Genomic DNA, 20,136 nt, shown 5'->3' with positions numbered 1-20,136 from the left:
GTTTTTGAGATCTGTTGCCCAAGCTGGAATGCAGTGGCACGATCTCAGCTCACTACAACCTCTGCTTCCGAGGTTCAAGCGATTCTCCTGCCTCAGACTCCCGAGTACCTGGGACTACAGGTGCCCACCACCACGCCTGGCTAATTTTTTGTATTTTTAGTAGAGATGGGGTTTCACCATGTTGGCCAAGCTGGTCTTAAACTCTTAACTTCAGGTAATCCACCTGCCTCGGCCTCCTAAAGTGCTGGGATTACAGGCGTGCACCACCGTGCCCGGCTGGTCCTGGCCTTTTTTTTGTTGGCAATTATTTTATTACCGTTTCAATCTCACTGCTTGTTATTGGTCTGTTTAGAGTTTCTAAGTCAGCCTGGTTTAATCTAGGAGGGTTGTATATTTCCAGGAATTTATCCGTCTCCTCTAGGTTTTCTAGTTTATGTGCACAAAGGTTTTCATAGTAGCCTTTAATAATCTTTTGTATTTACGTGGTATCAGTTATTATCTCCTGTTTCATTTCTAATTGAGCTTATTTGGATCTTCTCTCTTCTTTTGTTGGTTAATCTCACTAATGGTCTATCAATTTTATTTATCTTTTCAAAGAATCAGCTTTTTGTTTAATTTATTTTTTATATTTCTTGTTTCAATTTCATTTAGTTCTGATCTAATCTTCATTATTTCTTTTCTGCTCTGTTTGAGTTTGGATTGTTCTTGTTTCTTCTTCAATTCTGTGAGATGTGACCTTAAATTGTCTATTTGTACTCTTTCAGAGTTTTCGATGTAGGCATTTAATGCAATGAACTTTCCTTTTAGCACCGCTTTTACTGTATACCAGAGGTTTTGATGGGTTGTGTCACTATTATCATTCAGTTCAAAGAATTTTTAAATTCCATCTTGATTTCATTGTTGACCCAATGATCATTAAGAAGCCCGTTATTTAATTTCCACGTATTTGCATGGTTTTGGGGTTTCCTTTTGGACTTGATTTCCAATTTGATTCCACTATGATCTGAGAGAGTACTTGATATAATTTTGATTTTTTAAAATTTACTGAGTCTTGTTTTGTATTCTATCATATGGGCTGTCTTGGAGAATGTTCATGTGCATATGAATAGAATGTATATTCTGCAGTTGTTGGGTAGAATGTTCTGTAAATATCTGTTACGTCCATTTGTTGTCGGGTGTAGTTTAGGTCCATTGTTTCTTTGTTGACTTTCTGTCTTGATAAGCTGTCTAGTGCTGTCAGTGGAGTATTAAAGTCCCCCACTATTATTGTGTTGCTGTCTATCTCATTACTTAGGTATAGTAGTAATTGTTTTATAAATTTGGGAGCTCCAGTGTTAGATGTATATATTTTTAGAATTGAGTTATTTCCCTGTTGGACTAGTCCTTTTATCATTTTATAATCTCCCTCTTTGTCTTTTTTAACTGCTGTTGCTTCAAAGTTTGTTTAGTTTGATATAAGAATAGCTACTCCTGCTCTCTTTTGGTGTCCATTTGCATGGAATATCTTTTAGCACCTCTTTATCTGAAGGTTATGTGAGTCCTTATATGTTAGGTGAGTCTCCTGAAGACAGCAGAAACTTGGTTGGTGAATTTCTTTTTTTTTTTTTTTTTTTTTTTTTCTGAGATGGAATCTTGCTCTGTCACTCAGGCTAGAATGCAGTGGCATAATCTCAGTTCACTGCAACCTCTGCCTCCTGGGTTCAAGCAATCCTCCTGTCTCAGTCTCCTGAGTAGGTGGTACCACAGGCACATGCCACCACACCCAGCCAAATTTTGTACTTTTAATAGAGATGGGGTTTTGCCATGTTCCCTATGCTAGTCTCGAACTCCTGACCTCAGGGGATCCACCCACCTAGGCCTCCCAAAGTGCTGGATTAACAGGCAAGAATCACTGTGCCCGGCCAGGTTGGCAAATCTTACCCATTCTACCATTCTGTATCTTTTAAGTGGAGTATTTAGGCCATTTATATTCAATGTTAGTACTGAGATATGAGGCACTTTTCTATTCATCATGCTATTTGTTACCTGAATACTTTGGTTTTTTTCATTGTGTTATTATTATATAGGTCTTGTGAGATCTGTGTTTTAATGAAATTCTATTTTGGTGTATTTCAAGGATTTGTTTCAAGATTGAGAGCTCCTTTTAGCAGTTCTTGTAGTGCTAGCTTGGTAGTGGTGAATTCTCTCAGCATTTGTTTGTCTGGAAATATTGTTATCTTTCCTTCATTTATGAAGCTTAGTTTTGCTGGATACAAAATTCTTGTCTGATAATTGTTTTTGTTTAAGGAGACTAAAAATAGGACCCCAATTGCTTCTAACTTATAGGGTTTCTGCTGAGAAATCTGCTGTTAATCTGATAGGTTTTCCTTTACAAGTTACCTAATGCTTTGAAGATTCTTTTTGCCTTGACTTTATATAACCTGGTGATTATCTTTTTGTGATGAATTTCCCAGATGTTCTTTGAGCTTCTTGTATGTGGATGTCTAGATCTCTAGCAAGGCCAGGGAAGTTTTCCTCAATTATTTCCCAAAATATGTTTTCCAAACTTTCTCTTCTTCCTTGGGAACACCAATTATTCTTAGGTTTAGTCCCAAACTTCTTGGAGGCTTTTTTCATTTTTTAAAAATTCTTTTTTCTTTGTCTTTGATGGATTAGGTTAATTCAAAAGCCTTGTCTTCACGCTCTGATCTTCTTTCTTCTGCTTGTTTGATTCTATTGCTGAGAGTTTCCAGTGCATTTTGCATTTCTCTAAGTGTGTCCTTTATTTCCAGAAGATGTGATTTTTTTAATTTATGCTATCTATTTCAAAGAAGAATTTTCCTTTCATATCCTGTATCATGTTTTTGATTTCTTTAAGTTGGACTTCACGTTTCTCTTGTGCTTCCTTGATTAGCTTAAGAATCGACCTTCTGAATTCTATTTCTGGCAATTCAGAAATTTCATCTTGACTTGAATCCATTGCTGGTGAACTGGTATGATCTTTTGAGAGTGTTAAAGAAACATGCTTTGTCATATTACCAGAATTGTTTTTCTGGCTCCCTCTTATTTGGGTGGGCTATGTCAGAGAGAAGGTCTAGGATTGAAGGAATGAGCATATTCTTTTGTCCCAGGGGTGCTCCCTTGATGTGATGTTCCCTCACTTCCCCTAGAAATGGAGCTTCCTGAGAAGCAACCTGTAGTGATTGTTTTTGCTCTTCTGGGTCTAGCCACCGAGTGGAGCTACTGGGTTCTGGGCTGGTACTAGGGAGTGTCTGCAAAGAGTCCTGTGATGTGATCTGTCTTCAGGTCTTGCAGTTGTGAATACCAGCACCTGTTCTGGGGGAAGGTAGAAAGGAAGTAAAGTGGACTCTGTGCTTTTGTTTTTGTTTATTGTGCTAGTTTTGTGTTGGTCGGCTTCCAGCCAGGAGGTGGTGCTTTTGAAAGGGAGGATGCAAACTTGCTCTAGGAACCCCTGGTTAAGGGTTCGGGTTTCCCAGGTGGTGGGCGGGGACATAGAGCTCTTCAAAGATTATGACCTTTGTTTTGGACTACCAGGGTAGGTAGAGAAAGACCACCAGGTAGATAGTGATAGGTGTGTCTGAGTTCAGACTCTTCTTGGATGGGACTTGCTGTGGCTGCTGTGGGGCATGGGTGTGTGATTCCCAGGCCAATGAAGTTATATTTCCAGGGAGATTATGGCTGCCTCTGCTGAGTCATACAGGTCACCAAGGAAGTGGGGGAAAGTTGTCAGTCACAGGCCTCACCCTGTTCACATGCAGCCCACAGTCCCAAAGGCCAACCTCATTCCCCCTTTAGCCTTCCAGTAGCACCGAGTGTATTTCCAGGAAACCTGTGACCAGGGCTGAGAAGTTTCCCCAGACCACGAGCCACTTCATCGAGAAAGCAAGTAGACTCACAGTTTTTTGGCATCTCAGGGAGCCTGCAGTGGTGATCCAGTTCCTTCAAAGGGTCTGTGGATTCTCTCAGCTTTCCTGGTATGTTCCTGTGGTAGTTCTTGAAGCAAAAGTCTTAATGCTGCTCTGTCCATTGGAGCAGGGCTGCAAGCTAGTCCTGCCTCTAACTGTGTTCTTAACCATTGTGTTATATTAAAAAAGAATTAGAGAATGAAAATTATATTCTGATTCTATTTTTGAATATTACAGAACCCAAGTACTATGGTCTGAATGTTTGTGTACCTCTAAATTTATATGCTGAAATCCTAACTCCCAAGTTGATGGTATTAAGGGGCAGGACCTTTAGGGAGGTGATTATGTAATGAGAGTAGAGCCCTCATGAATGGGACTAGGGTCCTTATAAAAGAAGCCCAAGAAATCTCATTTTCCCTTCCTACCAAGTGAGGATGCAGCCAGAACATGCTATCTATGGACCAGGAAACCAGGCCTCACTAGACACTTAATCTGCTACACCTTGATCTTGGACTTACCAGCCTCCAGAACTGTGAGAAACAAATTTCTGTTGTTTATTAGATATTCAGTTTATTTTTGTTTTGCTGTAGCAGCAGCCCAAATTTACTAAAACTTCAAGTTTTGTTTTATTTTTCCTCTCTTATGGTTGTTTTAAAATCTTTTTCAAATCTAACAAATATACTGTTAGCTGAAATGATTATTTTACCTTCCTTCTTATCAGTGCAGTTTGACATTTTCTGTTATGAAAATAAAAAGCACTCATAATTTTTGCATAATAGAGAAATTATCTTTATTGAGGAATGCATTTTATAACAAGTTGTATTATCACAAATCTCTAAAAATAACAATGCAATTTTTAAACTCTTATTTTTTGAGTTGGAGCCTGGGGACAAAACAATAACAGCAGCAAACAACAACAATAAACAAAAAACCACTTAACACAGACATTTCTAGGCTGAAAAAGAGACGAAGTTGCCAAGGGCAAGGTTTTTTTTTTTTTTTCAATCGTGTTTGGAAGTAAATTCCAACTTACGGAAAAAGTTGCAAAAATCAGACTATCTCAAAGAAAACACACATACCTTTTACTCAGATTACTCAATTGTTAAATTTTATCTCATTTGCTCTATCAATTGCTCTCTTTCTCTATTTATGTGTATCATATTATTGTTAAATTTTACCTCATTTGTTTATCAATTGTTCTCTTTATGTATGTTTGTGTATACTGTTGCACACACAAATGCACACAAATATATGTTTCTGAATTTTTTGAGAGTAGATTGCATACATTATGGCCCGTTACCTCAAAATACTTTATTGTGTATTTTCCAAGAATAGGAATATTCTTTTACTTAATCAAAGTATACTTGTTATCTGATTGACTGTCTATATTCCAATTTGCCAATTGACCTAACATTGTCCTTTGGAGCATTTATGTTACCTCTAGTATAGGATCCAGTCTAGTATCACTTACTATGTTTAGTTCTCAGGTGTTTCTAATATAATTTAATCTGAAACATTTCCACAACTTTTCTTTGTCTTCTATGATATTGACATTTTTTAAGAATTCAGTCAAAACCCCCTGTCTTTTTCTGTTGTTTTTGTTAAAGCGATATTGTTTCCTTCCCAGTGTGTCACATTTGAAGGCACATGTTGAACATCCACAGTTTATTGGTGAGGTTAATTTTGATAACCCAGTCAAGAGGTTGTCCATTTTTTTTTCCGTTGCATAGTTACTGTTCTTTCCCCAGAAACTAACAAACAATCTGTGAGGAGATACTTTAAGCCCAGAATAATATCCTAATATCCTGCTCTTAATCAAAATTTCCCCCTAGCTTTAGCATTGATTGATAATTCTTGCCTGAGCTGTATTTACTGTGATGGTTGAAAAATCATGGTTTTCCAATTCCAGAACTCCTTTCACCACATTTACCAGCTGGCCCATGACATTCTGTTGTAAAGGAGACACCTTCTCATTTGTCTGTCTATCTATCTATCTATCTATCTATCTATCTATCTATCTATCTATCTATCTATCTTCTATTAGTCATCTATCTATCTACCTATCTATTGATTATGTATCATTATATCAGTATGGATTCATGGATTTCTATTTTTTCCCAATGGTTTATAATTTATTATTTTTCTCAACTATTTTGCTCTCAAATTGGCTCAAGTTTGGCCAATGGGAGCCCCTTCAAGCAGGCTCTATGTTTTGGCAGTATACCTATTATTTTTTTGAACATTACTTTCTGGCACAACAAGATATTTCAGGCTCATCTTTTTTTCTACCTTGCCCTTGCTTTGGAATCAGCCATTTTTCCAGGTAGCCCTGGTTCCTTTTAGTGGCAAATTATATTAGACACGAAGATCTGAGTGTTAGGTGTATTCATTTCTGCTGAGGTGTTTTTGTGTCTAAGCCCTTTTGGCAGATAGAATTAGTAAATATATGCATGTGTATACACACACACACATATATACACACACATAGATGCATGTCTAATATCACACACATATATGCATGCAGGCATGTGTATGCAATTATAATACATATAAATGTACATATACATGGTTTAGAAATTATGAATTTATATCAATTCTATTCCATTTCCACATGGTTCTTTCTTGCCTTCCCTCATTTCATATTTGTATGTTCATTTTTCCACAGTGGACATCCTGACTCCCATCAACATCAACATCAACATCGACATGTTTTCTCATTTGCTCAATCATATAATACATCTGAAATAGTTTTATTATTACTTGGGCACAATGCAATTGTCCCCCATTCCTGCCTGTCACAAATTACTGGACCTAGTGATTATATGACTAGTTATTTATTTAAAATAAAGGAACTCCTATGTTTACAAAAACTCTTGTACAAAAATGTTTGTAGCAGCTTTATTCATAGCAGCCAAAAATTAGAAATAGCCCAATTGTCTTAATAGTAGAATGGATAAACTGTGATATATTCATACAATGAAATAGTACTTGGTAATAAAAAGAAACAAACTACAGCTGCATGCAACAATATGGATGTATCTCAAATACATTATGGTGAATTTTAAAAAGGCAAACAAAAAAGAATCAATGATGTGTAATTCCCTTTATATGAATGGACAAAATGAATCTATGTGATAGAAACCAAACCACTACTTGCTTTTGGTAGGGGTGGAACAGAAAAGGACACTGATTGGGAAGGGGCAGAAAAAAATGTACTAGGATTAAGAAAATGTTTTGTATCTTGATTGGGATGTGAGTTATATGGGTGCATGCATTTGTCACAGTGGACTGAACTCTATATTTAATATCTGTGCATTTAACTGTCTATAAATTATCCATTAATTTTAAAATGTTGGCTGGAGTAGAGGCTACCCCTTTTAGCTGAGACTACAATTCTTTACATTAAAATAGCTCATTCTCCTAGCTTGCCTCATTTCTGATGCTCCTTCCCCATAACTCCCCAGCCCCTGTCAGCATTTGAGTTTGCTACTATGATCAATACCTTGATTTCCTTTTACTAACAAATTATACCCTTTTTATTATCATTTCAAGTATACAAAGTTCAACATAGGTTAGAATTTTGTAGTTAGTTAAATGACATCATCAACTGATCGTGTCTGGCCAATATATATGCTTTAATGTAGTAATAACATGCATGCACATTAAAACTGTTTAAATAACACTGACTTCTAGATTAATTCTCAGTTTAGGCCTTTGCCTATCTGATATATTAAGACAAAAGCGAAAACAAACATTTGCAGTGTATTCAGGTTTTGTCAATGGAAGCAATTGATTTCCATCATTAAATGATCAAAAGCCACTTCAATGAGGAAACGATTTTTCAGACCTTCTCATAGATTCTGGTGCACACCACGCCCTTCATTTTACATTCCTTAAAAAAGAGAGAGGTTAATTGAGTATCTCAAGTTCAAACCAGAGAACAGAAAATGTGTAATAAAAATAGAAATTCAAAATAAATTCATAAGATTAGTTTAGAAAGGAATAAAATATCAGTTTGTCAGTCTCTAGTAATTCAGAATTATGACCATTGAAATAGAAGAAACAATTTAGAAGTTGATCTATGGCACTGTAAAGGAATTTTTTTAAGTGGCAAGTTTTTATGTATAATTCACTTGCATTTAAATCTAATAATTCAGTGATTTTAAAAAAATCTACATATTTGTGTTACCTGGGGAACATTTAAATATAGTGATGGCTCCTCCTCCCCCAAGAGATGTACATTCAGTTATCTGTCTGGGGGCCTCCATATTGGTATTTACTCCCCATGTAAATCTGTTGTGCAGCAAGGGGTAAGAACCACTGTACTAAAGAAAGAAACATCCGGAAGAGTACATGAATCTGTTTACCTTCAATGTATGTGTTAATTAGTGAATATAAAGCCTTAACCCTTAAAAAAATGGTCAAAGGTCATCACATACAACCTTTGTCATTATTTTCATCTGCCAACTAGAAGTCTCCAATGAGCTCAGCTTGCTTTATTGACATGATTGATTCTAAGTTAGTATTGGCTCTTGAATGAAAAATGGTGGGATATCTGCAAATAGTCTACAAATGACTTTACAAATAGTCTACAAAATACACCTTGCAGAGTGTATTTTGCTTTTAAAATTTAGACTTGCCTTCTTCTTTGTGAGTCCAAACTGGTAAGATTTACCTACACTTTCTCTAACCTTACTACCATTTTTAGGTATTTTTATTTGTAAAATAACAAATGGCCTTTTTTATTTCTAAAATCTTGGGTCAGTACTTGAAGATGAGTCTGTAATAGTTTAAATATCACTTAAGCATCAACTATTACTTTATTCTTAGTCATTTTTATCCATTCATATTCCAAAGAACAAATAATGTTTTGAAAATAATATAATCAAATTATTTATATAGCATTATTTCTCTATTTAGAAGTAAAAATACTCTTACCACTACCATTTTCCCATTCACTAGCTTTCTCTTTATGGTTGTCTCTTTGCCATCCCATCTCTGCACTTGATTCAGTGATCCTCTCTGCAGGGTTACGATGCTCTGCAAAGACAAGGTCATGCAATTGACTTGCCTGAAATTTGTTGATCAAAGAAGCAGTTCTTTCAGTACTGAACCATTTTCATAATAGATGTCTCAGGAGATACACTCCTTTTCAACACAATGGAGTTTATCCTTTTAAGCACTGGCAGGAATATTCCTCTCTCTCAAGCAGCCCACTGGGCCAACTTTGAAGAGAAACATTAAAGATTACCTTGGCCTTTCTATTGTCAGCTGTGGTTTCTTCAAATTCCTGGCCTAGCTTGAAGGAGATCTCTGTATTTTTAAAGGTGCTTTCAGTTCGTATAGTTAGAATATCTCCTTTCTTGCTGATGATCACAGTGGGTTTGGCCAAATTTCCCAGTTTTCTGGTGGCTAACCCCACACCTGAAAATTAAGATAGTGTTAGAATTATGGTGACCAAGACAGCATAGCCAAACAGACTGTGGTGGCCACATCCTTTGCTCAGTGGTGCCCCAGGTGTGTCGATGGCAGGTAATATCACTTACTACTAAGCGTCTCCTCCCATGTTTCACTCCCAATGGAAATACATGCCCAGTACTCACACGTTTTAGGTTTTGTTGTTCGAAAAGTAATGTCTGCAGATTTTCTTTTCTTTTCTTTTTCTTTCTTTTTTCAAGATGGAGTCTCACTCTGTGGCCCAGGCTGGAGTGCAGTGGTGCATCTCGGCTCACTGCAAGCTCCGCCTCCCGGGTTCACTCCATTCTCCTGCCTCAGCCTCCCGAGTAGCTGGGATTACAGGTGCCTGCCACCATGCCCGGCTAATTTTTTGTATTTTTTAGTAGAGACAGGGTTTCACCGTGTTAGCCAGGATGATCTTGATCTCCTGACCTCGTGATCTGCCTGCCTCGGCCTCCCAAAGGGCTGGGATTACAGGCGTGAGCCACCGCACCTGGCCAATGTCTGCAGATTTTCAAGAGTTAAAGTTTCCAGCTGAAATAGCTAGTGCAAGTCATCTATTTTTATCACATCCAATCCTATTCCCCATTGAAAATTACTAATTATAGATTTGCATAAATCACTTTAGAGATTTTAGTTTGCATGTACAAATACTATAGATATATTTTTTAAATGAGACTATAGCATATACATATTGTTCCACGATATTTTCCCTCGATACCATATTATGGATATGGGGAAGTATTCCCCTCATATTTTTGATAGAATCTCACTTCTGAAATTTTGTGACTTCTATATCTAGCTGGTAGGAAAACAACTATCCATCTACCTTTGAGATCTATACTATTATAAATGATCATAGATAAAATATTTTTTTTAAAAACTCTTCTACGTTTCAAAAATGAAACACAATTAGACTCTTAAGTTTACTACCATTATTACCAAGACTATAAAATAGATGGAAAAAGGAAAACGTCAAATAGAAAAATATGAAAGAAAAACTAGTTTTCCAGGAAGTCTCAATGCTTGGATATACTTTTTCCAGTTAAAACGATCTCAAATTTTTATATACTGAATAAGAAGTTAAGAGTTATAGCCAATAAACTATAAACTATATTCTTTCTTCAAATTCTGATTACTCTTTTGTTATTTTATACAGTTTAGGACAATGTTTTTCAAGTTAAATCGTAATCTCTGGGACCGAGCCTGAGAATTTATATTTACCAAATCCCAAGGTGTTATTTTGCACACTAAACTGGAAAACAATGAAATTAGAGAATCCTTCATGGACACTTTCTTTTATTTGGCTTCTTCCTCAGCTGTAAAGTGAAGTCTTTAAATCTAACCGGTCTCACAGTATGAATTCATCCTAGTGTTCCAGGCAACAATGACATGACTTTGCTCATTTTAGCTAAAATAGAACATTTTATACAAGCTTTCTGAACAGTTAAGTAAAGCTGTAGGCACTTTGACAAGCACAGCAACCTCAGGTCACTGGCATCACTCTTTGTTATATTCATACAGTTCTGAAAATTCCCAAAGACTCTTCATATCTATTGTGTTTATATCGATGGGACATACTCTAGAAATAGTATAAAATACAGTTGTTGTAACTAATGACCCGGTTTTCCATCTCCATTCACTGCTCCAACTCCAGAAACGTCTGATGATAGTGAAATTGAGTTTGAGTTTCCTGCCACAACTCCAGTTCTTTTTCTCTCAGTAACTTCCCTAGGCTATGAACATAGTATTTTAGGAAGTATTTTTGTTTTTCAAACTCTCTGTATCTACATGATTGTGTAATAAAGGACAACCTAGAGGTAGAGAGAAAAGACTGTTAGTTTAGCTAAAAATTAAAATTTTAAATTAAGGTTTTCTAGGATTTGCATTATATTCAATTCCTTATTTTATGAACACTTTAGTTGCTATGAACGTAGCTCTCAGAAAAGCCAGAAAATGGGTTGACTATGCTTTTAAGCTTTCTTTCCTCTGGATCTGCAACCAAAATTCTCTTGGTATGAAATTGCCCTTGAAATCAGTGGGAGTTTCATGCATTTAAGCAGCTCTCTCATTTAAGTTAAAGTCTATTAAAAGTTACCACAAATAAAATTCAAATAAATTGTCTGAATGACACAAAAAAGATTAATCCTAAAAGAGGAATGTACTGCGGCCTGTGCAAACCCCCCAGTCTCCTGTTAAAGGTGTTAGATGAAAATGTCATGTAGCTTTCTTAAAAAGGAGCTTTTCAGCAGAACAACAAAAAGCATTTCTTACCCAGAGCTTTCATGTAATCGTCAAAGTTCTCACTCGAGACAAGTTTCCAGGTGCCCAGGAATTTGTTGCTCATCGTGATGGGTGAGAGCTCAACACAGTTCTAAGTGGGATTCAGGAGACTCAGATAAGATGCTGAGGCCTGAGAAGATTCTTTTCAAGGACGCCCAAAGCATGTGACTCTTACAGAGAGCCAATGGGGAAAGGCAGTGTCGGGACTAAGCAATGAATGGCTCTTCAATGGCCAGCTGCCCGCCCAATAGGATAAAAGAAAACCCCACATAATACTCCCTTTTGTCTCCAAAAGAATTTATAAAATGAATGAGATTACTATTTGAATCTTCAAAAATTTTTTGATCGATCTTACATTTATAAGAAGGCTTAGGCCCTTCATGCTTTGGAAAAGACTGCATGAATTATGTGATCGTGAATGAATGTGTGTGTGTTTAGGCATGTCGGTCACTCTCAATCCTGAGTCTGCACAATTAAGAATTCTTATTGAAAGGGAAGAAAAAGAGGAAAATGTCTGTAAGTATTATGATAACAGTCACAAATATGTTGTGGGAGAGAAATGTAGGGGAGCAGTGTGAGGAAGTATTCATAGGTAAGAAGGCTTGGCATAGTTCACATATCCCAGGCAGGCAGAGTAGGCAGACAAAGAAGTCAGTCTATTGCAGCAGAGCACAGAAATTGTATTCATGTGATGAAACAAGAAGTAGCACTATAACATGTTCTTTGAGCACAACAAAGATTTTCAGCTAAAAATACTTAAAATCTGAACTAAGCAGGTTCCTGGATACTATAACCATTTGTGTTTAAGTCATTTAAAATGAATCTACAATTTTATAAAGAGGATTTCCTATAGAAAGAGTACTAATGTATATTCAGAACTCGCTATGGACCAGACACTGTGCTAAGTGCTTAATACAGGTGATCTCATTTAATTATATCACTGACCCCAAGAGTTAGGAACTATTATTACATCCATTTTACCAATGATAAAAATGAGCCTGGGGACATTAGGTAAATTACTTCCAAAAGCTGAATAAGAAGAGGACGGGTCTGAACCCAACATTACTGCCAGTGCCTAGGTTCTGAACCATGATCTTAACCTGCTTCTATTATACTATACCATACATGCTACATGCACAGAGGCCCTGGCCAGAGATCACCTGATGCTGATAGCACCATGATTGGCTAGAAACACTCTTGCTCTTCTCAAAAATCAAGTGGGGTAAAAAAATCAAAAGATCCAGCCTACTATATTACATCAAAGCCCCAGTCTTTGGCCAAGGGGAACAAATGTAAATCCACTTAGAACGTAAGTGTTGCTCTTGAGAATCTCTAATTACTGCTGTATCTTTCCTAGCAGGTTTTTTTTTTTTTTACCTTAGCATGAATTCTGACTGTGAAACAACTGATTTTACCAAGGGTTATACATTTAGTAAACAGGTTGGCACTGTTTACAACAACAATAAGAAACATACAAAAATATGATGAATTTGGTCATAACAGGTAGAATCATTGGCAACAAGGGCTCAGGAAACCCAGTCCCATAGCTGTGATATAACTATTGCAGTTATGTAGTTAGAGTTTAAGCTGAACAAAACATGTGAAATCATACACAGTGGGCTGAAGTTTCATTTACATTCCCAGTGCCTGAATAGCTCAAGGTGGGAAAGAAATAGTGAATAGGAAAATTCCTCAGCTAACCAACTAACCCAAATCTAAACCCAAGAGAGTGTAATTGGAGGGAGTACATTGTACTGGGATAGAAAAAACAACTATGAAATAAAGAGCTTTTGATTAGTGGATATGTTATTTGATTTTCCAAAACACTTTACAAAAATGATGATATCATTTGTACCTTCAAAACTTTTTTTTTTTGGTCAGCAGTACACTATTAAGGAGTACAGCATTCTGCATTTAGGTTTTCTGCCTAAATAAATGAAGGACCTTCAAACCCTCATCCTCACACTAGAGCCAAGACCTTGTATTGAGTGAGACTGCTACAAGAAAGCTGTGTGAATTTTAAGCTGACTCTGTATTGCACATAGGAACAGCAGTAGAGTTTAAAATGTAAACATTGAACCATATGTTTCCAAGACAGAAAACTTATAACTTTGAAGCAATATTAGACCAAGAAAAAAATTTTCTACTTAAGGCTTATCAGCAATTGTACCTGACTGCTATTAATACAACTGACCAGACGAGTTTGGACCATGATGAGATTCTGAGGCTAGTACATGGGCCAAAGGCACAGATTAAAGCAATGAGAGAAGACACAGACTGAACCAGGCCTGACACATTATATCACTCCTAGCTAAGAAAGTCATCAGTGTCCTAACAAGTAGAAGTGCACAGAACCACATTATAACTAGATGTATATATTTAGACTGGACTACATGTTTGTAAAATACATATAGTCTCTGTATGATGTGTATTCAGTTCTTCTCTCTTCACCAATTTATTGTCCATGTAAATTCTCAAGATACGGCAAGTTATTTGAATCATATACTGAAAGGAAGATCCAAAGGTCAAAACAAAATAAATAAGGAAATCTTACTCTATATAACACACCACATAAGTGCTCCTTATAGATTGTCTTCAAGCTAAATCCAATCATATATTTGAAAAAGAAATAAGATAATCAATCATTACATAGCAAATGAACAAAGAATTCCTGACCCTCCACTTGGATGCCAAAGATCCAACTCAATTTTTGTTGTTTACTCAATTGCAAACATATTTGTTGAGAGCTTATTAAGTGCCAAGCACCGTTGAAAGTGCTGATTAAACATTACTGAATCAAATTCCTTGCCTTCATGGAACTTACATTCTATTCATGATTTGATAAAGGCTTGAAGCAAGAAGTTTTAATGGTAACGAATTTGAAATTATTTGTAAAGTAGAACTATTCTGATAATAATTGATGACAGGAGAAGCATACCATAGAATACCAAGATAAATAATCAACTTAAAAGGGTCACTTAAAACATTGTGGGTTCATAGTAGGTATATGTATTTATGGGGTACATGAGATGTTTTGGTACAGGCATGCAGAGCGTAATAACCACATCATGGAAGATAGGGTATCCACTCCCTCACACATTTATCCTTTGTGTTACAAATAATCCAGTTTTACTCTTGCTTATTTCTAAATGTACAATTAAATTATTATTGACTGTTCTGCTATCAAATACTAGGTCTTATTTATTCAATTTTTTTGTAACCATTAACCATCTCCACCTCCCTCCTACTCCCCCACAACTCCTGTACTACCTTTCCTAGCCTCTGGTAATCATCCTTCTGTTCTCTATCTCCATGGGTTCAAATGTTTTGATTTTTAGATAAGTGAGAACATGTGATATTTCTTTCTTTGTGTCTGGCTTATTTCACTTAACATGTGCTCCAGTTCCATCCATGTTGTTGCCAATGACTGAATCTCATTCTAAAAAGTGTCGTTTTTAAATAAACAGTTGGGAAGAAAATAAAAATAGACCTTAGAACTTTCACTTCCGGTCATGATAGATGAGGAAATTAACCCAACTTTTCATCTGTAAAAAGATGAACAAAATTAGAAAAAAAAATCTTCAAGGCATCAGAGATAAAAAGGCAGAGAAAAACTAAGAGCTTAGGACTTGGGAAAGAAAGGCAAATCTAGAGAGACAAATCCAATGATATTTGGAGCTTCTGCTCCACTAGGGATCTATGAATTCTGCAAGAGGCAGGTTAGAGGTAAAGAATCCAAGGAACATTTATGACAATGCTACAGAGTTAGGGGAAAAGTGAAGAAGAATCTGGTTGATCATTACACTTTGTCTTGGGACTCTCTTGCAACACAGGAGTAAGGATAAGCTTGAAATATACCTGTGCTAATATAAAGTCAATTCTTAAAATTAGATTAATGTGATCTGGGATAGCTAGTGAACCAAGCTACTAGTCAGAAATGAACATAAACCCTCTTCAGAGAAAGAAGATAATGTCACCTGTGATCTAAATTTATATATATAATTTATATATATATTGCTAATCAAAAATAAATAGAACAAAAAGAGGAAATATGCTTAAAAGATAAAAGAAACAATGGACAATAGAAATAGATAATTCATAGAGCAGATAATAAAAACAAACATGATAGAAAATATCAACAGACCCAAAAACATTTTAATGACCAGTAAGATTGATAAACTCTTAGGAATATGGATTAAAAATAGAGAAGACAAAATTATTGAATGCAGGAATGAAAAAAAGCATATTAATATATCCTACAGATATTAAAAAGATCATAAAAATATAAACTACTTCATGTCAACAAATTAAAATTTGTTAAATAAAAAAATTTAAAAGAGACTTACAGGCTTCTTAGAAAACACAGTTTATGAAAAACAATGCAAGAGAAAGTAAAAATCCTGAATACTCCCAAATCTATTAGCATTAAATCCATATTTTAAATCCATCTCATGAAGATACCCTATGCCCATAGGCTTCACCAATGAATTCTTACAAATATTTGAGGAAAAAATAATACCAATGTTACACAAACTCTTCTAGAGAATAAAAAAGGTCCCAGTTTCCAGCCTTCACCAAGATCTCTGTACGTGTCACTCTCTTTTCCTGCAATACCTCCCTTCATCTCTTTCCCTGTAATGCGTAATCACTCCCATATGTTTAATCCTTAATTCTCAGCTCAATCATCCTTTCGGACCTTTAGAGTGACTTTCTCTTGATATTAACTCAACCATCTTTCCTAATAGTTTCTTTACCATGTATATCATCATTTAACAGTTACTGCAATGACAATGTTTATAAATTTTGAATATAACTTGATAAATAGCTTAACTGACATCTTGATTCCATGTGATCAGGGACAATGTGTGATTTTGCTCATGTAGTATCCCAAGTGCAAAACACCATGCATACACACAGTAGGTAATGAATAAACATTTGTTGACTGACTGAATGAAGAAAATAAAACATTTTGTAGTTTTTGTTTGCATCATATCAGATAATAAATGTTATGAAAGCATCAAAAACTAGTGCTTATGATCAGTAGTATTATTCTTCTAAACTTCTTTCTCCCCTCTCTCTCCCCTGCCTTCTCTTTCTTTTCTTTTTCTAGAGATACAGAAAGAGCAAGACTTGGGAGATAACTAAGTGACACTCGTTCCTTCATTTGGTCTTTCCTTTAGTCAGCAGTAAAAGCAGGCAATTGTTTCCATGTTCAGTATGACATAATCTTATTATGATACTAGGAAAGTGCATGTATGATGATTCTAAGATTCACTGTACATTATCTCACAAGCATAAACGCAGACAATTATTCAACATGTATTTCTTGAACTGTGATAGTACTAGAGATAACATGATGAGTGAAATGGCAACAACTCCTTCCCTCATGAACTTTATACTCTAGTTAGGAAGACAGACATTAAGTAAACAATCAAGACACATGATATCCAATTATTATTTTTTGTCATTTGCAGATGGAGACTGTGAAAATGCCATTAAGAGCCCATTGACCATTACTACCTAGGAAGATACCTTATGAAATTTTGTAGACACCATCGTGAGACTAATGATCTGATTTATCTTCAGAAGTCAGTTACTAGAGTAGCCAGTACCTTTCCCAGACAGCTATTTAGCATAAGGTGACGATGGCACTTCCGGGCTGATAACCTCCTCTTCCATGTTTCAAATAAGTGTTTTACTCTAAGTTTAACAACTTCAAGATTAAAATTGCTTTCTTAATGCAAACCATTTCATGCAACTTTCTCATCTTCCAGTGGATATTTGGTCTTTTGGTTACTATGGTGACAATTGCATTTATGCAGCCCCAAAGGTAGTTAATAGTTTTTCTTTTTTGTTGAATGGCAATAAAGAGAGGAAAGAAGTGTTTGTGATTCCTCTAAACAATTCAATTAGCGGTGTTTGTTTGTTTGTTTTTTGCTAGAATCTAACACACCGTGGCCTCTTTTCCGAAGGCTAGTCTAAGATTTCACATCATTACTGCTAATGGAAGACCTGAGAATTGGAGTTACTAACACACCAGGGAGTAAATAAAAGACAAGATTTGTGCATCTGAGTTTCTTTCTCTGGTCATGATAACATATACCGAGCTTTCCCCATTTTTCTACTTATTTGCATTTCGTCTTAGAGAAAAGGTGATATTAACACTTTCCAGATACAGGACATCCAAGTAGATTGTACTATTAGCACAAAGAGCTGTAGGAGACACTTTTTAGGATTTAGCCATTTGCTCCATATTGCTATGAAAAAAAGGAATCCCTTAAAAATAATTCACTTGCAAAACATAGTGAAAAATGTGTCTGTGCCAGGCACGGTGGCTCACACCTGTAATTCCAGCACTTTGGGAGGCCGAGGCGGATGGATCACAAGGTCGGGCGATCGAGACCATCCTGGCTAACACAGTGAAGCCCCAACTCTACTAAAAATACAAAAAATTAGCCGGGTGTGGTGGCGGGCGCCTGTAGTCCCAGCTACTTGGGAGGCTGAGGTAAGAGAATGGCATGAACTCGGGAGGTGGAGCTTGCAGTGAGCCGAGATGGTGCCATTGCACTCCAGCCTGGGTAACAGAGCAAGACTCCATCTCAAAAAAAAAAAAAAAAAAGAAAAGAAAAATATGTATGTGCCTAGCTTTATTTCATCAGGAGAAAATACAAACTCAAAAATTCAGGTGATTTTCTAATCATGTGGTATCCAGGTAGCCTATTTTGTGTTCTACTTTATTTCTTTGATTGTGTCTTACAATTTTTTTAAACAATTAAGATGGTATGATGACTTGAAAGTATAACGTACATATGAACTTTTTACATCTATATATATATATTTCAGACTAAGTAAAGTTAGATCAGAGAATCAATTAAATTCATGTTTAAACAGTGGTTTTTTTTTTTTTAAATTCATGCCAGTCCATTCCTTATTTCCTCAAATAGCTGAAAACTAGTTTTTTTTTTTAGTTAAATTCCAGCTTATAACATGTTCATGACTGGAAATAAACTGTAAAAATGAAATCTCCTAAATTTCACACTTATTCGGAGCAATATTAGCTGCTGTAATACACTCCAGGATTTCAGTGGCTTATCCTGGAAGTTTATTTCTTGCTTGATGTCCAGTCCAGTATAAGTCCTCCTGGTCTATGGGGAGCTTTTCTCCATGAAGTGACTCAGAGGTCTTGGATCCATTCATCCTGTGCCTACACCATGACCTCAGGTATTCAGAGACCTCTCCTCCAAGCAGGCAGGCACAGATTTCCTTGACCCAGAAGTGGCACATATCACTTCTACTCAGTTTCTAATGCAAAATTGTCCTAAGGCCCCAGGGAGGCAGGGGAGGGACTGGGCAATGCAGTGCCTGGCTGGCAGACTCTTTCTAGCAACAATGCTATAATATGGAAGCGTAACCCCAGGTTTCTACTGGGTAATTAACCATCTCTGTCACAGTGGCTTTCAAATTGTGGTACATCATGTTCTGATATTATTCCTTAATTTAGGAAGATAGAATGTGATAGTGAATTTGGAGTAAGTTCTCATTTAGCTTTATCACTTACTCTAATACATGGATTTCATTTGGGCTGAAGTTTTATTGTCTATAAAATATTGATTATTTTGAGGATCAAGAAAGATAACTTTTGGGAAATTGCTTTGTAACTTATGTATTGAAAGATATTATTTTTAATAAGCATCTACTCATATTCGAACTCTGTTTTACAAAGTAAACTAGAATCCATATTCCCTGCTCATTTTTCTCAATTAGTTGCTCTAAGCTTACCTCTGCTGAGACCCTCTTGATCTCTTTTTCTGCTCACTATTTTAGTGCACATGTTCAACAATTACATTGTTCCTATTCTTTGCATTCTAATTTCCTTATAAACTCAGAAGGGGATCTGGAAAAAATGAGAAGATCTGAGGAATTTTCTGTGTCAGTCCTTATTATAAGGCTTCATTTACCCTCACAATCCTGAGAAGCAGATAAGTCTCCATTTTGCAAAGGAGAAAATTTAAGTGATTAAGCAGCTCATGCATGCTCATGTAGCTGCCAATGGCAGAAGCAGTATTCCAGTCCCGGTCTGACTGGTCCTCCAACCCTATTCCATTCACTGCGTGCATCTTTGGGTTAACAGGTGAGTTCTGTTCTATCAGTGGGGCTAGTAATTAGATGGTTGATCCTCACCTTCGTGGAAAAAAGTACACAAGGGCCTGGATACCAAACTCCAAAATGAATAGATATATTTTTGGCCTAAATACTCAGGATAGAAATCATAAGAGTGTATGTTTTGGGACTAGACTATGTCCCGATACTTCATCCTAATGTTTCATCTACTTTTGGTTACTATCTTTGGGATAGTCCATTGTCTTTTTATAGCCAGTGAAGAAAAGTATGTCCATTATGTTTATTGTATTTTTGCACAAAAAATATAAAATTAAATATTGCTAAAAGTGCTTAAAACAAATTATTTTAATTTTGATAATAAATTATATTA

General features: G+C 36.0%; 1 protein-coding gene across 2 annotated transcripts; it reads right to left on the bottom strand.

The window, feature by feature from the left end:
* Window positions 1–7,205: 7,205 nt before the first annotated feature.
* On the bottom strand, window positions 7,206–11,846 carry PMP2 (peripheral myelin protein 2). 2 transcript variants are annotated; one of them, XM_011989770.1, is made up of 4 exons: window positions 11,637–11,846; window positions 9,157–9,329; window positions 8,844–8,945; window positions 7,206–7,797 (listed from the first exon to the last, which is right to left on the bottom strand). In XM_011989770.1, the coding sequence occupies exons 1-4, from the start codon at window positions 11,707–11,709 to the stop codon at window positions 7,747–7,749; spliced, it is 399 nt and encodes a 132-aa protein (XP_011845160.1). In that variant the 5' UTR covers window positions 11,710–11,846; the 3' UTR covers window positions 7,206–7,746. The 2 variants fall into 2 exon arrangements, with proteins under 2 accessions (XP_011845160.1, XP_011845161.1); XM_011989771.1 differs by having other exon boundaries at window positions 8,850–8,945; window positions 11,637–11,838.
* Window positions 11,847–20,136: the final 8,290 nt, after the last annotated feature.

Source organism: Mandrillus leucophaeus, unplaced genomic scaffold (genome assembly GCF_000951045.1).
Source record: "Mandrillus leucophaeus isolate KB7577 unplaced genomic scaffold, Mleu.le_1.0 Scaffold361, whole genome shotgun sequence".
NCBI classification, from domain to species: domain Eukaryota; kingdom Metazoa; phylum Chordata; class Mammalia; order Primates; family Cercopithecidae; genus Mandrillus; species Mandrillus leucophaeus.
Note: the sequence above shows the minus strand (reverse complement) of the source record. Positions and strands in the feature narration are given on the sequence as shown.

What these genes read in the sequence shown, in the direction of transcription:
- PMP2 (XM_011989770.1), bottom strand. Translation starts at nt 11,709, where the DNA reads ATGAGCAACAAATTCCTGGGCACCTGGAAACTTGTCTCGAGTGAGAAC. An exon ending in CTGACAATAGAAAGGCCAAG is followed by an intron (nt 8,946 to 9,156) that starts GTAATCTTTAAT and finishes TTGTCTTTGCAG; the next exon opens with AGCATCGTAACCCTGCAGAG. An exon ending in TGAATGGGAAAATGGTAGTG is followed by an intron (nt 7,798 to 8,843) that starts GTAAGAGTATTT and finishes CTCTTTTTTAAG; the next exon opens with GAATGTAAAATGAAGGGCGT.